Source organism: Primulina eburnea, chromosome 3, assembly GCF_022965805.1.
Source record: "Primulina eburnea isolate SZY01 chromosome 3, ASM2296580v1, whole genome shotgun sequence".
NCBI lineage: Eukaryota > Viridiplantae > Streptophyta > Magnoliopsida > Lamiales > Gesneriaceae > Primulina > Primulina eburnea.
The window spans coordinates 47953687-47970892 of NC_133103.1; the positions used below are offsets into that span (position 1 = coordinate 47953687).

General features: G+C 36.4%; 1 protein-coding gene across 1 annotated transcript; it reads left to right on the forward strand.

The window, feature by feature from the left end:
* The first annotated feature begins 14690 nt into the window (after positions 1-14690).
* LOC140827743 (zinc finger CCCH domain-containing protein 42) lies at positions 14691-16895 on the forward strand. The gene is made up of 4 exons (XM_073190557.1): positions 14691-14863; positions 14951-15060; positions 15189-15376; positions 16250-16895. The coding sequence occupies exons 1-4, from the start codon at positions 14691-14693 to the stop codon at positions 16715-16717; spliced, it is 939 nt and encodes a 312-aa protein (XP_073046658.1). The 3' UTR covers positions 16718-16895.
* Positions 16896-17206: the final 311 nt, after the last annotated feature.

The window sequence follows — 17206 nt, forward strand, 5'->3', positions numbered from 1 at the left end:
GTCTGGTTGAATCAATGTTGTGAAGTAAACCGGTTCAATCATCAATCTAGTTATGAAAACATTGGTTTATTGATCAATTTTAGTTTTTTTCTCAAATTTATATAATTAAATTGTTAATTTTTTATAATTATGTGGCTAAAAAAATTTTTGTGACATTCATGCATGTTTAACAATATAATTATAGTTATAAGAAAAAAATATTTATTAAAATCTAACAATGATATTAACAATTTAATTATATTATTTGAAGAAATTGTCTAAAATTAATCAATAAAAAATAATTAAATAACTATCATTAGTTCAATAAAATTTACTAAAAATGTCATACATCAATATATATTTGACTAAAATTAGCATTGCCTCGTGAAAACTCGATTTCATCGGTAATATTTTTTTCCATTTCTAGTTTTTTTTTTTGCATTGTAACACTAATATATAACATCGATACCTTGTCAATGTTTGTTGTCGTGTCAACAAAATTCGATGATATGTCAGTCTGCATTCAAAAAAAAACTAGAAGTAAAAAAAAATGTTTATTGTTTTAATATCAAATTTTGATGTCTTATAGGTATTAGACTAGGTGTCTAGTGAGTCAACTTGTAGTTGAGTCTTTATTGAATATGATGTAAAAACATTCTCTATTTTAATAATATTTTATGATTCTATTAATCATTACATTTAATTTATATGTACACTCAGATAGATAAAGTTCTTGAATATGCAAATGACACCATGAGATTTGTCTCTCAACATAATAGCATGAAACTCATTTGGAAGTATATTGTATATTTTAAACAGGTTATTAGTCGAATCAGCAGCCTAAAATAAGGATAAAGATCGCTTGATCTTAAGACTAATATTTGTGATGTTAACGTCATGTTTCATTGGTAAGGACATGGAGATGTTCATTCATGCAGATGAGTGATCATTTGATAATATACTGAATAACTCTCTGTCGAACTATCTAAGCGGTTATTAATTATTGAGTTGAATAGCATGTGGTTGTGGTTGTACATCATTAGGTGGATTTTACTTGTTTTTCATGTCATGTTTTGTCCCATTGTGTTACATTTATCGTTTAGATTGCATGCATTTTGTTACATTTTAGTTTATATTATGTTTTATTATTAATCATATGTCTCGATATGAAAATGCAGGAGATTCATGCAAAAATGAAGAAAAACAATTATTTTGCAAAGGACTTCCGCGCGGGCGCAAATTCACATTCGCCGAGGCGCTTGAGAGCTGGGAAAAAAACAATTTTTTTCGAGAATCATCCGCCCGGGCGGACATAAGCGCGCCAAAGAAGAAAGAAAAAATGAGAATCTGCGAAGACCATCCGCCCGGGCGGACATAAGTTTCCGCCAAGGCGCGTCTGTATTTTTGGAAAAAAATTGTGGATGATTCCTTACCTTAATTCGGAATGGAGAGGATATGGCAGGGAGGGAGGCACTAAAAAAAGGGTCATTCAGACTTCATTGGAGCAGCAGCGCAAGCTTTGGAGAGGATTTTTGTGCTTGGATTGAAGATTCGAAGCTTTCCGGGAGTCGTTCTTCGCAATTTTCGTCAATTCTATTATTTCTAATTTAGTTTTTATCTCTTAAACATTGTTGTGCTTATTTCCACTATGAATTCTAGTAGCTAATTTTATTATTTGTTGGGATTTAAGGGGATCCTACCCCAAACTTTGATCTAATTAATTTATATTTCGAGTGTTGCGTTATTCTTGATTATACTACTGTTTTATCGTGTTGTTTGAGCGTAGCTAACTTTAACAACATTTTTATATTGCGAGTGAGTTCGAGAGAATAACTTGTGATAGGAACGAGTAGTATAATCCGTGGATCTTCAATTTACATAAACATATGAAATTGGATACGCGCCAATAGTCATAGTCCTAAGGGTCGAAAACTAGGGGATTTCATAAATCGACATGCAATTCACTCTTGATAAATAATTAAAGACATTTAATTACTTCACTTCATTGAGTAGAATTAGTTTGGCATAGCTCAAGAGAGTGTGTTCAATTAAATATGAAATCCTGTCGGAAGCATACAATCATTATCGAACGAATTAATTAATTATCGAGGGGTAGATGAACCGATATTCCCAACAAATTCATTTCTCTTTGAAGTTTAAATCAACCATTTTAGATATTCTATTCCATTATTCATTTTTTTTAATAATTTTAATTGCATGTTTATTTGATCATAGTGGTAATAATCAATCAACCAATTTTCGTTGCTAAAGATTTACTAACTGAAAATAATACTTGTCAAATACAGTCTTCAGTGGAACGATACTCGTACTCACGTACATTATACTATTACTAGACATCGTGCACTTGCGATTAAATTTTGAGCATACAAAATCATATTTTTATCGAGGATTCCACAGTGCAAGTTTTGTTCGATCAAAATACCAATAAATTCTTTTCTTCTATATGAACATACAGAGATGTTCATAAAAAGAATCACACTAAAATATCAATAAATACACTAAAATATCAATAAATAAATTTCTTCTATAATGTTTAAATTCCTCATAATAAAATGTATCGTAAGAATCATGCTATATTTTTAAACAACTATGAATGAGTTTCAAATAATTTCATTATCATTAATTTAAACAAATCATATGTCTCATATGCCCACAATTTATATTAGTCAAAGACAACATATCTCTTTCACTCATTTCATCAAAAATACTTTCAATGCGCAAAAACATGGCCTATAAAAATCAAATCATGAAAAGTAATCGAAAAATAGTTGAGAAGCATAAAAAAAATTAGTGTTAAAAATACTGAACACTGTGGCGGCACACAAAAAGTCACAAGACCTAGCTAGAGGAAGAACTCGATTTTCCTACCAGAAGAGTGAAATGTTGAAACTCTTCATACTTTTTTAAGCTCACTTTCTTAATGGATTGAGAACATATTTATAAGTTATAATTTTTGTAAATTAGATCATTGGGCTAAATTATAACGTCCGAAAAACCAACCTACATAAACCGCATGCATGCAAAATTATTTTAATTGCTTAATTATTTTATTTAATTACTTTTAAATGCTTGCATAATATTTATTATATGATTAAATATATTATTGCATAATTAAATAATAATATGACATGATTATATGAAATTTGCCTAAATATTCGATAATAGGGAGGGGAAAGGAGACCGGGGACGACCAAGACAAGAATATGCATTTTCTTTAATTAATGGCAAGACTTCCTGATATGAGTAAAAATGATTTAAATTTCCTAAAAATGTTAGAGTTCGAATTATTTTACGGGTCGAGCTCGATTTTTCCTGGGAAGTCGGTTTTGGGCAAACAAGGAGTTTTAAAAGATCAAAAATATCATTTTTGGAAACTGATTTTATAAAATTTTATGTTTTAATTAAATAAATGTTATTGGGGCCAATTTAATTATTTAAAGAAGGCCCAATTGCCCTTAAGCTTGCAAGCCCAAAACTAAAACCCATTAACATGTTGTTTAAATCTATAAATAAGTTACCTAGGCTTTCAAAACACCATATTCACACCATCATCAGCCAAAACACACCCTCACACATACATACACTTTTCTAGAATTTGGAGAAGAGAAAAGCTTGTGTTCTTCGTCGTCCGGTCGTCCAACGTCGCACCATTGCCAACGATAGTCTATTCGAGCGTTATAAATGCAAAGACACGTTTTCTAAACCCTTTTAAGCATTATACAAATCATAATATGCATGATTTAATTGTTTATGTGTGAAAAATACGTTTGTATGATTGGCTCATCGTGTTGTCAAATATTTTCAAGTTCCAACGATTTAATGCTTGGTTTTGAAACGTTATAATTCCCAACAAGAAAAGCTGTCAATACATGATAAAATATGAACAAAACATGACACAAATTAAAGGAAATAACAAGATGAAACCGTAACTGTGGGTTTTTGTGGGTTGCACTTGAGTCATGCGGTTGGCTAGGATGCATGGACACTTGGGGGTCGGCCATGTCTAGAGGATGGGTCCTAAGGGTCGTGGTTAGGTCCTAGAAAGAGTCGTAGCCATATCAGGGCTGGGGAGGAGTCCACGAAGGTTAGGACTCTCCCCAAGCAGTTTCCTCGTTCGGTTGCTGCACATGGGGCTGCGGCTCGGCTTGGGGCTGGGCTAGGTGATTTGGAGGGTGACTTAGGATGGTCCAGTGAGGGTTAGCAATGGCTGGGCTCAGGGGTGGCTCGGTTCGGTGAGGGCTCGTGGATAACGTGAAGGAGCACCATGGGGAGCGCGCACAGGCTGCTGTGTTGTTTCTGGTGGCTTGTGCGCGGGTTCAGGGGTTGGGATGGGCTTGGTTGGGTCTGGGCATGGTCGAGGGTCAGCTAGGGTCATGATGGCTCGGTGGTGGCTCGGCTGGAGTAGTCATAGGGTCACTAGGAGTCTATAGGCGTGAGTTTCAAGCCATTTGCAGAACATGGTCTCGGTTCCAGGAGTTTTTAGCGAGCTAGGGCTAGGTTCTATGGGCTGGGCTTGGTCAGGATGGTGCCTAGGTGGGTTGGCTTGGGTTTGGCTCGAGGTGACTTCACCATGGCTCAAGTATTTTGGAAGATGGCTCGGTGTTGTCATATAAGTGTCAAAAACGAGATTTAAAAGAATAAAATTGGAACAATGGGTCCACGGGTGTGGTTCATGGCTCACAAGGGTACAATAGGTAACAAAAATGTTATGTTTAAAATTTCGAAAGAAAATAATGAGTTTGAATTTACTCGGGATTTAATCGTCCCACGAAACGACGAAACATTAATTAAAGAATTATTTACGATATATACATGCTGAGTCTTTAGACTCACTAGACTTGATTGTTGTAGGTACTGATGAGGTCGGGATCAAGGGCGGGGACCAGTGAGCCATCTTGGGTCGGCAGTAGTGGAACCCGAGGACCTCATTTTCAGCATTTACCATTTTTTATGCTCAAACATTTTATCTTTTGTTGGATTATTTTATATTGCTATTTTGCAAACAATAATTACTTCCGCTGCCATTTCGAATATTTTAAACATTGAATCTTTTCTCCAGTTTATTTATTTAAAGAGGCACTTTAATTATTTAAAGAGAAAATTTCAAAATTTTCCGCAAATTTTCAAATACGAATTTCGGGCCTCTACAATGTGATTGTATATGTATTATTTGCTACTCATGTTTAGAATGTGATGAGTCATTAGACTCACTAGGTTTGTATGATGCATGATTTGATGATTATATGGGAGTCGCTGATGATTGAGCGGATCGAGTGCCACAGTACACTCCCGAGGGACCTTTATGTTTCCGCACTGGATTGTTAAATATAATATTTAAAAGATTTATGTTAATGATTTTATTATAGATATTTGTATGCTTTAATTTTATGTTAGTTGATCTTTTTAAAGGTCGACGTAAGATAGATTTTTGGTTAATCGGTGATTTTAAGGATATTTTGATACACTTGAGGTTTAAATGTTAAATTATTATGATTGTTAAAAATATTAAGTTTTTTTATTTAATACATTCGAATTTATGATTTATGATTAGGAAGAAAGAAAGTCGAGATCGTTTATAATAAAAAAAACGCTCAAGTCATCATATACCAAGTTTGAATGTACAGTTAATGAATTCATTATATTGTTTTCAGCAGCACCGTTAGCTGCTCCCCATATATCCTTAGTCTCTGACTTGAGCGTCGGAAGGGCTACGCCAGGACACTCTCCTGGCCTCCTTTTAACGATCTTATTCGTGATTTCAGGCTCAGGACCATTTTGAAACCTGGTCTGGATTAGTGACACTTGCTGGAATTGGACCCTAAATTTCCCATGAGTATCAAGTCTCTTTCTACTTATTTGAAAACAATACTGGAAATAAAAATAATACAAAATTGTAACTAAATCAACAGAAATTCCTTTCAAACCATGGATAATAGCAAGCTCAAAAACCCACACAGATCTTAAAGATAACAAAGCAGTATATGAAACATCCCCCAAACACAATAGGCCAATAAAATTGTTGAAGTTGGACTGCCAAAATGTAGTAGCCCGAATTCCAAATTGGGTAATTAACGGAGTAATGGTGATTAAGAAGGTTTAAGGTGTAATTTTGGCTACGGTCATGATCGGACGGACCGAAGAGGGTTCGGAAGCACCGAAGAGTTCGGACGATCCGAAGTGTAGTTCGGTGAATCCGATCATAGGTGTCAAGTGTTGATCGACACGTCATTTTCCATGCATGTTCGGACGGTCCGAAGTGTATGATCGGAGGATCCGATCATGAGCTGTCAAGAGCCAATGGACACGTAGCGTTCGGACGTTCCGAAGTGTTGTTCGGAGGATCCGAACATGGCCTATAAATAGTGCTCGGATTTCCTCATTTTGACTTGCCAATTTCTTGAGTTTTGCCTCATAGTTGAGAGGATTTGGAAGGTTTCTAGGGTTAGTTGTTGGTCGAGCGATAGCCAAGAGCTGCCAGGAGTAGTAGCGTAGCGGCGCCTGAGTTTCAAGGCAATCGACATCAAAGGGCTGTCGACGGACGAAGGTAAACCCTAAACCTTTGGTAGTACTAGGGAGTACTGGTTTTGCTAGTCGAGCATGGTAGTATTGATTGAGTATGCTTTTGATGCGTAGGCTTGTGCTAGACTTGATTAGCGGTGTTGCGTAAGGCTAGGCTTGCTGTGATAGAGGTACGAAAGTACTATCCGAGATGTCCTGGTTGAGTATACATTCATATATGTGTTGCATGAGTATTTGCTGCATTGTTATATGTCATATGATGCATGCTATTATGTCACGAGTTATGATGCATATTGCATATCATGTTGAGCCGTATCTCCTTCGAGATAGCCTTTACTGTTGAGCTGTATCTCTTTCGAGATAAGCTATATCTTGGGGCCGCTCAGCCCTGTCTTGTGGACGCATGGACACCGAGAGTACACAGTGGCCGACGGGTCGGGAGGGCTTCGGTGGTCCGGGACATTTTAGGTCCACGTCTGTCTTGTAGTGGATGCAGTGACCCAGAGGTTGGACCGCGCGGCACTATCCACTTGGCGCCTCTAGACTGAGCATTTTGAGATCCTTTGTGATTCCTGTTTCTTGACTACCCTGGTATCATATCATAGCATGTGCATTTCATATAGGTTTGTATACTCATAATTTTGTACTGGGCGTTCTTATCGCTCACGTCCTCGGTTTTGTTTATTCTTGGACACCCCATTCCCACGGGGCAGGCCTCAGGTTGGATGGCTCAGGAGGAGCAGGAGGAGGACGTTGAGTAGCTGGTTGGTTTAGTTTTCAGTGTTTTCCATTTGATTCGATATGGTTGTACTGGATATTTCATTTTGAGTTAGTCTAGACTTCGATTTCGATTGGGTTGTATAACTATTGTTGTTGGCCATATTTCCGCTGTTATCTCTGATTATAATTGATTAGGTTAATTGCATGCTTAGTTTTTGATTAGTAGGTGATTCTGGAACGGGTCACTACACAAAATCTCTCATAGCTTGTCAGTGAGTAGTGCCAGGGCAAAATGCTTTTAACTCTGAAAATTTGCCAGTAATGACATACAAAATTGTTTGGCAACGGGACCTTACACATACTTAAAATGCAAGACAAATACAACCATCAGAACTCAGAATCTAGCAACATGCTGAAAAACACCAATATCGTTAATGCAAAGACCACATGTAAACATCATAGAACCACCCAGAAGTGTTGGTAATAATGGTTCTAGTGGTTGTGGTAACAATGGTGGAAGGCATACTTCTCATCAAAGCACCAGCTCTTGAAAAGAACAGAAAACCATTCAACTAGAAAGCTACAAATAATGCAAGGACCAATCAACTCAAGCACCATTTGGTGTGATGGAAGGGATTAGCTAATTACACACCTTTGTTTCCAACATTTGATTTGCATGTGATTAGAGTTAAAATTCATTATGTTATCAATATAACATCCATTGTTCATCGTCTCATCCCACGAGTCACCAAACGGATATAAATTACCATATGAATAAATTGAGAGACTTGAGTAACTGTACAGAGACCATTTAATGTGGTATTTCTGATTTTTCAACATATTACAGATTCATGGGAATGATGAAAGAAATCGGTCACTTGTCTTGTACACTACTAGAATTTAAAAACTTAGGATAATTCCTTGTCGGCTAAGGTCATTTAATGCAGGAAGAATTCTTTTGTGGCAGGCAGGCTTTGTTGAATGGGTCAGCAGGCTTTGTTGATTAATTGTGAAGAAAAACAAGTCGTATTTTGCATACCCTGCAGATGGAAGGAAACTTCCTATAAATGGTTCACACTGGATGATGCATCTATAAATAGATGCATCATTCGGCATTTCAAGATATCCCATTCTGAGTTCCTCTCTCAGTATACACATATTTGAGTGTGTTCTATAATATTTGATAGGTGTTTGTTCTCATGTATTAAGAGAGTTTGTGTTCTCTTTGGAAACACAGTGAGTGAGTTGTACACCAGTAAAATATTATAGTGAAAATCTTTTCATCTTGCCCGTAGTTTTTACCCTAATAATTTTTAGGAGTTTTTCACGTAAATCTCGGTGTCCATTTTATTCTTTATTTTCGAGTTTTATTATCTCAAATTCCGCACGTGGGACCAACAAGTGGTATCAGAGCCTTGGTTTAAAATTTCTTAAAATTCTGAGTATGCTTTGTGATTGCAGCCTAGACTGATCTTCCACATCAGAAAAGATTTTTTTTGAGATTTTTATTTAAGGCGGGATTATTTTGTCCAGTCTACTAAAATTGTTGTAGACATAATGGCGGGAAGGTACGAGATAGCAAAGTTCAACAGAAGAAATTTTATGTTGTGGAAAATAAAGATACAAGCAGTTTTAAGAAAGGAAAATTGCTTGCCGGCTATTGGAGATAAACCGGTGGAGATTACGGATGATGGAAACTGGAATGAGATGAATGATAATGTTGTTGCCAATTTACACGTGGCTATAGCTGACGAAGTTTTGTCAAGTATCTCTGAGATAAAAACAACCAAAGTTATCTGGGATACTCTGACAAAGATGTACGAGGTCAAGTCGCTACACAACATGATTTTCCTAAAGAGAAGGCTTTATACTCTTCGGATGGCAGAATCCTCATCGATGACCGACCATATCAATACACTAAATACTCTATTTGCCCAACTCACTTCCATGGGGCATAAAATAGGGGAAAATGAACGTGCGGAGCTTCTACTTCAAAGTCTACCAGATTCATATGATCAACTTATCATCAACATAACCAACAATATTCTTATGGGCTTTCTAAGATTCGACGATGTCTTAACTGCGGTTCTTGGAGAAGAAAGCCGGCGCAAGAATAAAGAAGATAGGTTGGTATCCTCGAAGCAGGCAGAGGCGTTACCGATGATAAGAGCAAGATTTATGGACCGTGATTCCAGTGGGAGTCAAAGGCGAGGTAGATCAAAGTCGAGAAGTAAGAAGAAAAATATTTACTGCTTTAAATGTGGCGGTAAATGGCACTTCAAGAAAGAGTGTACGAGTATTGATAAAAGTTCTCAAGGAAATGTAGCCAGTACTTCAGGCAATGGTGAAATATTATTCAGCGAAGCAGCAACTGTTGCAGAAGGCAGACACAAATTTTGTGACACATGGATTATGGATTCAGGAGCGACGTGGCACATGACGTCTCGGAGAGAATGGTTTGATCATTATGAACCAGTCTCGGGAAAATCTGTATTCATGGGAAATGACCATGCCTTAGAAATCGCTGGGATCGGTACTATCAAAATTAAAATGTTTGATGGCATCATTCGCACCATACAGGAGGTACGACATGTGAAAGGACTGACGAAAAATCTTTTGTCCTTGGGGCAATTGGATGACATCGAGTGTAAAACTCGTATCGAGAACGGGATCATGAAAATTGTGAAGGGTGCGTTTGTGGTTATGAAGGCGGAAAAAGTTGCTGCAAATCTGTATGTACTTTTGAGAGAAACACACAAAGAGGCAGAATTAGCTGTTGCATCAATTGGTTCAGGAGAAGAATTAACAGTGTTATGGCATAGAAAGCTCGGGCATATATCAGAACGGGGTTTGAAAATTCTCTCAGAACGGAAGCTGCTGCCGGGACTTACAAAAGTGTCACTATTCTTTTGTGAGCACTGTGTTACCAGTAAACAACACAGAGTAAAGTTTGGCACTTCTACTGCCAGGAGCAAAAGCATATTGGAGCTGATTCATTCGGACGTTTGGCAAGCACCGGTCGTATCCCTAGGAGGAGCGAGATACTTTGTCTCGTTCATTGATAATTTCTCTATGAGATGTTGGGTGTATCCAATCAAGAAGAAATCAGATGTTTTCCAGGTCTTTAAAGATTTCAAAGCGCGGGTTGAACTTGATTCAGAAATGAAAATCAAGTGTCTGAGGACTGACAATGGAGGAGAATATACCAGTGACGAGTTTGATGCATATTGTCAACATGAGAGCATCAAGAGACAGTTCACGACGGCTTACACACCTCAACAGAATGGAGTGGCGGAACGGATGAACAGGACCTTGTTGGACAGAACAAGAGCTATGTTGAGGACTGCGGGTCTCGAAAAATCATTTTGGGCGGAAAAGGGTATGCTCAGAAAGAAGGCATTGACTTCAATGAGATATTTTCTCCTGTGGTTCGGCTTACAACAGTCATAGTAGTGTTGGCATTGTGTGCGGTGTTTGACCTACATCTAGAACAGCTAGATGTGAAAACGGCATTTCTTCATGGAGATCTTGAAGAAGAAATCTATATGCTCCATCCAGAAGGTTTTGCGGAAAAAGGCAAAGAGAACTTGGTTTGCAGGTTGAACAAATCTCTGTACGGTCTCAAACAGGCGCCGAGGTGTTGGTACAAGAAATTTGATTCCTATATCATGAGCCTTGGATACAACAGATTGAGTGCAGACCCTTGTACATATTTCAAGAGGTCTGGTGATGATTATATCATTTTGCTGTTGTATGTGGACGACATGTTAGTAGCAGGCCCCAACAAAGATCAGGTCCAAGAATTGAAAGCACAATTGGCTAGGGAATTTGATATGAAGGACTTGGGACCAGCAAACAAGATTCTAGGGATGCAAGTTCACCGAGACAGAAATAACAGAAAGATTTGGCTTTCCCAGAGAAATTATTTGAAGAAAGTCTTGCAACGCTTCAACATGCAAGATAGTAAGCCAATCTCGACCCCTCTTCCTGTTAACTTCAAGTTATCCTCCGAGATGTGTCCTAGCAGTGAAGCAGAGAGGATGGAGATGTCTCGAGTACCGTATGCATCAGCAGTGGGAAGTTTGATGTTCGTTATGATCTGTACAAGACCGGACATTGCTCAAGCAGTGGGAGCAGTTAGTCGGTATATGGCGAATCCTGGAAGAGAGCATTGAAGCACTGTTAAGTGGATCCTTAGATACATTAAGGGTACCTCGAATGCTGCATTATGTTATGGAGGATCGGATTTTACACTCAGGGGCTATGTCGATTCAGATTATGCAGGTGATCCTGATAAGAGGAAATCTACTACTGGTTATGTGTTTACACTTGCAGGGGGAGCAGTAAGCTGGGTTTCAAAACTGCAGACAGTTGTTGCATTATCTACAACGGAGGCAGAATACATGGCAGCTACTCAAGGTTGCAAGGAGGCAATATGGACTAAAAGGTTATTGGAGGAGATCGGACACAAACAAGAGAATGTTTCTTTGTTTTGTGACAATCAGAGTGCCTTGCACATTGCAAGGAATCCAGCCTTTCATTCCAGGACGAAACACATTGGAGTACAATTTCACTTTGTGCGGGAAGTAGTAGAAGAAGGAAGCGTGGATATGCAGAAGATCCATACGAAGGATAACATAGCTGATTTTCTGACCAAGCCAGTGAACACTAATAAGTTTGAATGGTGTAGATCCTCAAGTGGCCTAGCAGAGACGTAAGCAGCAGGTAATGGCAAGATTAAAAGGATGTGTGGAGATGTGTTTGATTTTCAATCAAATCTCCAAGTGGGAGAAATGTCGGCTAAGGTCATTTAATGCAGGAAGAATTCTTTTGTGGCAGGCAGGCTTTGTTGAATGGGTCAGCAGGCTTTGTTGATTAATTGTGAAGAAAAACAAGTCGTATTTTGCATACCCTGCAGATGGAAGGAAACTTCCTATAAATGGTTCACACTGGATGATGCATCTATAAATAGATGCATCATTCGGCATTTCAAGATATCCCTTTCTGAGTTCCTCTCTCAGTATACACATATTTGAGTGTGTTCTATAATATTTGATAGGTGTTTGTTCTCCTGTATTAAGAGAGTTTGTGTTCTCTTTGGAAACACAGTGAGTGAGTTGTACACCAGTAAAATATTATAGTGAAAATCTTTTCATCTTGCCCGTGGTTTTTACCTTAATAATTTTTAGGGGTTTTCCACGTAAATCTCGGTGTCCATTTTATTCTTTATTTTCGAGTTTTATTATCTCAAATTCCGCACGTGGGACCAACATTCCTTATATAATATAATAATAATAATAATAATAATTGGTATTATTAAAATATTTTAGGTTGATTTATTTTTAAATAAAACACAAATTGTGGATATATTCTTTGCGTATGTGCTTTGAGTACAGGGTTTAGAGCGGAGGGCACGTAATTGTGCATCTTACCTATATTTTGCAATACTAGAGAATCAAACATGATTTCAGGGTATTTTACAATTTTAGTATAATCGGAGAATCTCCATCTTCATCTCCGACCTCGCGAGGATTAAATCCCCACTTCAAATACCTATCGAGTTGGTCAAAAATGTTTCAATTTTCCTTAAACAATATCGATATAAGAATCAAATGATATATGTAAATAATAATATTACTTAAATAATGCACATATAATAACATCAATAATCCATGGTATCAAACATCATCATCATATGACTTACTTCTCCACTAATGTCATCCTAGTTGAATCTAGAAGTATTGTAGTTTTTGTTAATTTATTTTTTAACACACAGTCTCAATTTATAAATAAAAAGTACAATACAAATAAATATGCTAGACATCCATGTTTTTTTTTTAATTATTATAAATATTAATGTTTTTATTGTCATTGATAACATTTCTAGCTTTCTTCATATTACAAAATTAATTTTTATTATTTTTTTGTGATTACTATTATTAACGTTAATTTATTTCTCAAACTTAAGTGTTGTACTTAATTACTTATTATCATTATTATAATTATCAATCTATTGTTTATTGTTTATAAGTATTATTATTTTAAAGAAAAGAAAAACAGTACATAATTAAATACGTTTATTAAATATATTAAAAATGGATAATATTTCATTTTTAGAAATTTTTCAGGGGAGTTGATATTTTACACTTCATTTTTTATTATTTATACTCAATTTATGAATAAATTTGACACATATTTTACACATGAAGTGGTGGGTAGATAACATAAAACCGAGTGTAATTATTAACTTTTTTTAATTGAGATGGGGAAAAAGATTTAAAAGGGCATATTAAGATAAACGATTATATTATCTAATCTTTAATAAATAAAAAAAAAAGAGGCTAATTTTTTTTAAAAAAATTGATAGTAGACTAGAATAGAATAATAATTTTCTTAATTTCTATTATTATTATTATTATTATTATTATTATTATTATTATTATTATTATTATTATTATCGGGAGGGTTCAGGGACTTTAGAGATGGGTGCCTCTTATCTGTTACTAGGATTTTTCTGAAAATTTCCATCCTTATCACGTGAGCAAAAATTTATGTGAGACGGTCATACGGATCGTATTTTGTGAGATTTATCTCTTTTTTGAGTCATCCATGAAAAAATATTACTTTTTATTGTGAATATCCGTAGGGTTGACCCGTCTCACAGATAAAAATTCGTTAGACCGTCTCACAAGAGAGCTACTCTAAATCAGAAGCTAGGTTTGGCTAAATTGGTAGATTGATTCTTTTAAAAAAAAAAAAAGACATAAAAATCGATTGACATATATACACACACACACACAATTAACTTGGAATAGGGCTTGACTTTCTTTTGATTTCATTTGTGTTGGGCTTTCTTGAACAAATTGATATTGGGCCTGAACTAACACCCAATTACCGATCAATCAGACAGAGAAAACTCACGCTCCCTTGAAATTTTTTTCATCTTCGTCGTCCCAACTCCCATCGGCGTTGTCTTGCACATTGCCCTAACCCTTACTTTCCAATCGAAGGAAACGGAAAAACTACACGTCTTGTGAAAGGTAAATCCCTTTTGTTTTACTTCTCGTTTTTCTTTCTCATGTTTATATAATTATATGCGAAAATGATTACCGAAGAACTTTGGTAATTTCTTGAGTCCTATTATTTGTTCGAAGTAATTGTAAGATGTATGCTGGTTGTGCGTCTGTATATTCAAAATGTTAAAGCTTAATTTTCCTACACGAATGTTATTTTTCAAGAAGTGGATTTATATTTGTTGTGCCAATTAAAGTTTTCTTTTTTTCTTTTTCAAACTCATACCAGTTAAAATTAGCTTCTGTAGTTGTGGATGAAATCTTTTAGTTTCTGCCTTGGATTGGTTGTCTTAATTTTTTTTTAAAAAAAGATAGCAAGATTCTGATTACATATATACGTATATATATATTGTTTAGCTTTTTAGGGAAATATCTTCAATGAATCCTTTGACATTGGTGAAACGAATTCAGAACATCAACCAGAAAGAAGCAACTCTTGGCATCTCGGAAGGGGCCTCTTGGCATGCTAAATATAAAGACTCTGCTTATGTTTATGTTGGCGGCCTCCCATTTGATCTAACTGAAGGGGATCTCCTTGCTGTCTTTGCACAGTGTGTTCACTTCTTGCTCTTTATCTTAAAATATTTCTTCACAATTGCTGCCAAGAAACGGTTTACATAGTTAATTTGATAATGTAGGTATGGGGAGATTGTTGATGTTAACTTAGTCAGAGACAAAGGCACTGGAAAATCCAAAGGGTTTGCTTTTGTTGCCTATGAGGATCAAAGAAGTACAAATCTTGCTGTAGGTCTGTTCCTTTCCTGAATAAATCTATTTTAATATTAGGAACAACATCTGAGTACAAATCTTCTTGTAGGTCTGTTCCTTTGCCGAATAAATCTATTTTAATACTATTGATTTTTTGGTCACTTGTAGATAATCTAAATGGAGCTCAAATTTTGGGTCGAACAGTGAGAGTTGATCATGTGACTAAATACAAAAAACTCGAGGAAGAGGATGAGGAAACCAGGCAGCAGAAGCGGGAGGAACGAGGTGTATGCCGTGCTTTTCAGAAAGGAGAATGCAAGTATGGAGATAGCTGTAAATTTTCTCACGATGAGCATGTGAGTTTGAAGAATTTCTCGAATATCTGATTTGCTTTCTATGTTCATGCCCTGGAATTTTTAAAAAAAGCCTGCTTCAGTTTGTTTTTTCCATTTTTTCCGTGCTCTCTCTTTTTAATTGAATGCATTTTATTATGTTTACACCTCCACTGATTTATGGCATTTTTTATGATTCTCATGACGGGAAATATTAAATGATTTTTTTAATTTAAATATTCACTGATTGAATACACCAACAGACTATAATTTAATCTTTTTTACTTGCTGAATGTTAATATGTTTGTTGTTATATTTCTAGAAAGGGATTTAACTTGCATTTTTACTACGTCTAACACTCAGATAACTAAGGGCATATGTTGGATTTTATTTATTCAACACATGAATAAACAAGCTGATTGCATTTTTGATATTCCTAGAAAGCTGGTCTCAGTTAGTCAGTTACTTGAGAGTTCCATATGTTTGCCACCGTGCATCTTTTACATATTTATATTTGGGTAGTTTTATATTTTTCTTCTCATCCGTGAGTTGATGCACACCTCTTGCTGTTTGATTGGTTATTTTGTATTTTATTATTATGTTTACTTGCCTAAAGCCAAGGGCAGATCCCAGCAGTCTCCCGTTTCTCCTCCAAAATATCAGGTCATCCACTACTAGATTCTTGGTTGGCCTCTGACTGAAAAGCATTGTGCCGTTTCATTTCGGACTTCTGAGTGTTTTATCGAGATGGATATTTTCTTTCTTTCTTTTTTTTTTATCATCGGTAGATGGATATTTTCTTGCTATGGTCTGCCATGATATCTGATGCATTTTAAAGTTGCAATGGGTTCAGAGTCATTATCTTTTAATAACTCCCTTTTTATTTAAATAATTCAGCGAGCTGCAAATACAGGCTGGGGTGCTGAGGAGGATAGACATTCAAAACGGGGCCACAATAAGTTTGAGGGTGCGGGAAAGGGTGATAGATCCGCCCCTCGGGGAGAAGGGCACAGAAGTAACAAAGATTTGCCGAACTCTCGACCAAAAAGCCATGATACAGACCGAGAAATGTCTTACAAAGGCACTGGAGCAAATGCGAAGGATTTCGGAAGAAGATATGTGGATGAACGGAGAGAGAATGAAACAAGACAGAAGAATGAACACCGTAACCTAAATATTGATAAAAGGCCGATGTCCAGGGACGAACACAATGATAGGAATGATAAGAGATCGAAGAAATATGAGTCCGAATCCCATCGCAGAGAAGAGCACAATGGCATGGAACGAGACAAAGGGTCAATTGGTGATAGAGATGTCACTCGCTATCGTCATAGGAGGGATGAGGAGGAACCTAGACCTCGTTGATGAAGAGAACTCGTTCTGGAATTATGGGTTCAGTTTCTAGCGTCCTGGATTTCATGTTCTAGGACTGTTTTTTCTCTTAAATACTGTACTTCAATCGGAACATAGATATCTTGAAGTTTGTCTCGAATCTTATGTCAGTTCGTGGTATTCCTACTCCTATTTTACATTTTTGTGTAAATAGTAACAGAAATCTCCATTTAAGAGCTATATTTCTTCGTTCGAATTCATTGATAGCTTGCATGAAGATCCTCTGCTGGACCAGGCAGTATGAGACAACAACATATATAATTGCTAATTGATGCCTTCGAAGGTTTTTATCTTTATTACGGGTTGATTCACAATGTTTTATGCACTGAGATCAAAACCTCCCAAAACCCACACGATCATGTCGCTTGACGAATTTTAAGACTTGATTCGACGTCGAAAGATGATGATAATCAAACACATCATAAATCTCACCCAAATTTCCCCTCCTATCATAACCACTGG

Bases quoted from the DNA above. Each gene is read 5' to 3' on its own strand.
- LOC140827743 (XM_073190557.1), top strand. From the start codon at position 14,691: ATGAATCCTTTGACATTGGTGAAACGAATTCAGAACATCAACCAGAAA. The intron at 15,061-15,188 runs GTCTGTTCCTTT...GGTCACTTGTAG, and splicing joins AAGTACAAATCTTGCTGTAG to ATAATCTAAATGGAGCTCAA. The intron at 15,377-16,249 runs GTGAGTTTGAAG...TAAATAATTCAG, and splicing joins AATTTTCTCACGATGAGCAT to CGAGCTGCAAATACAGGCTG.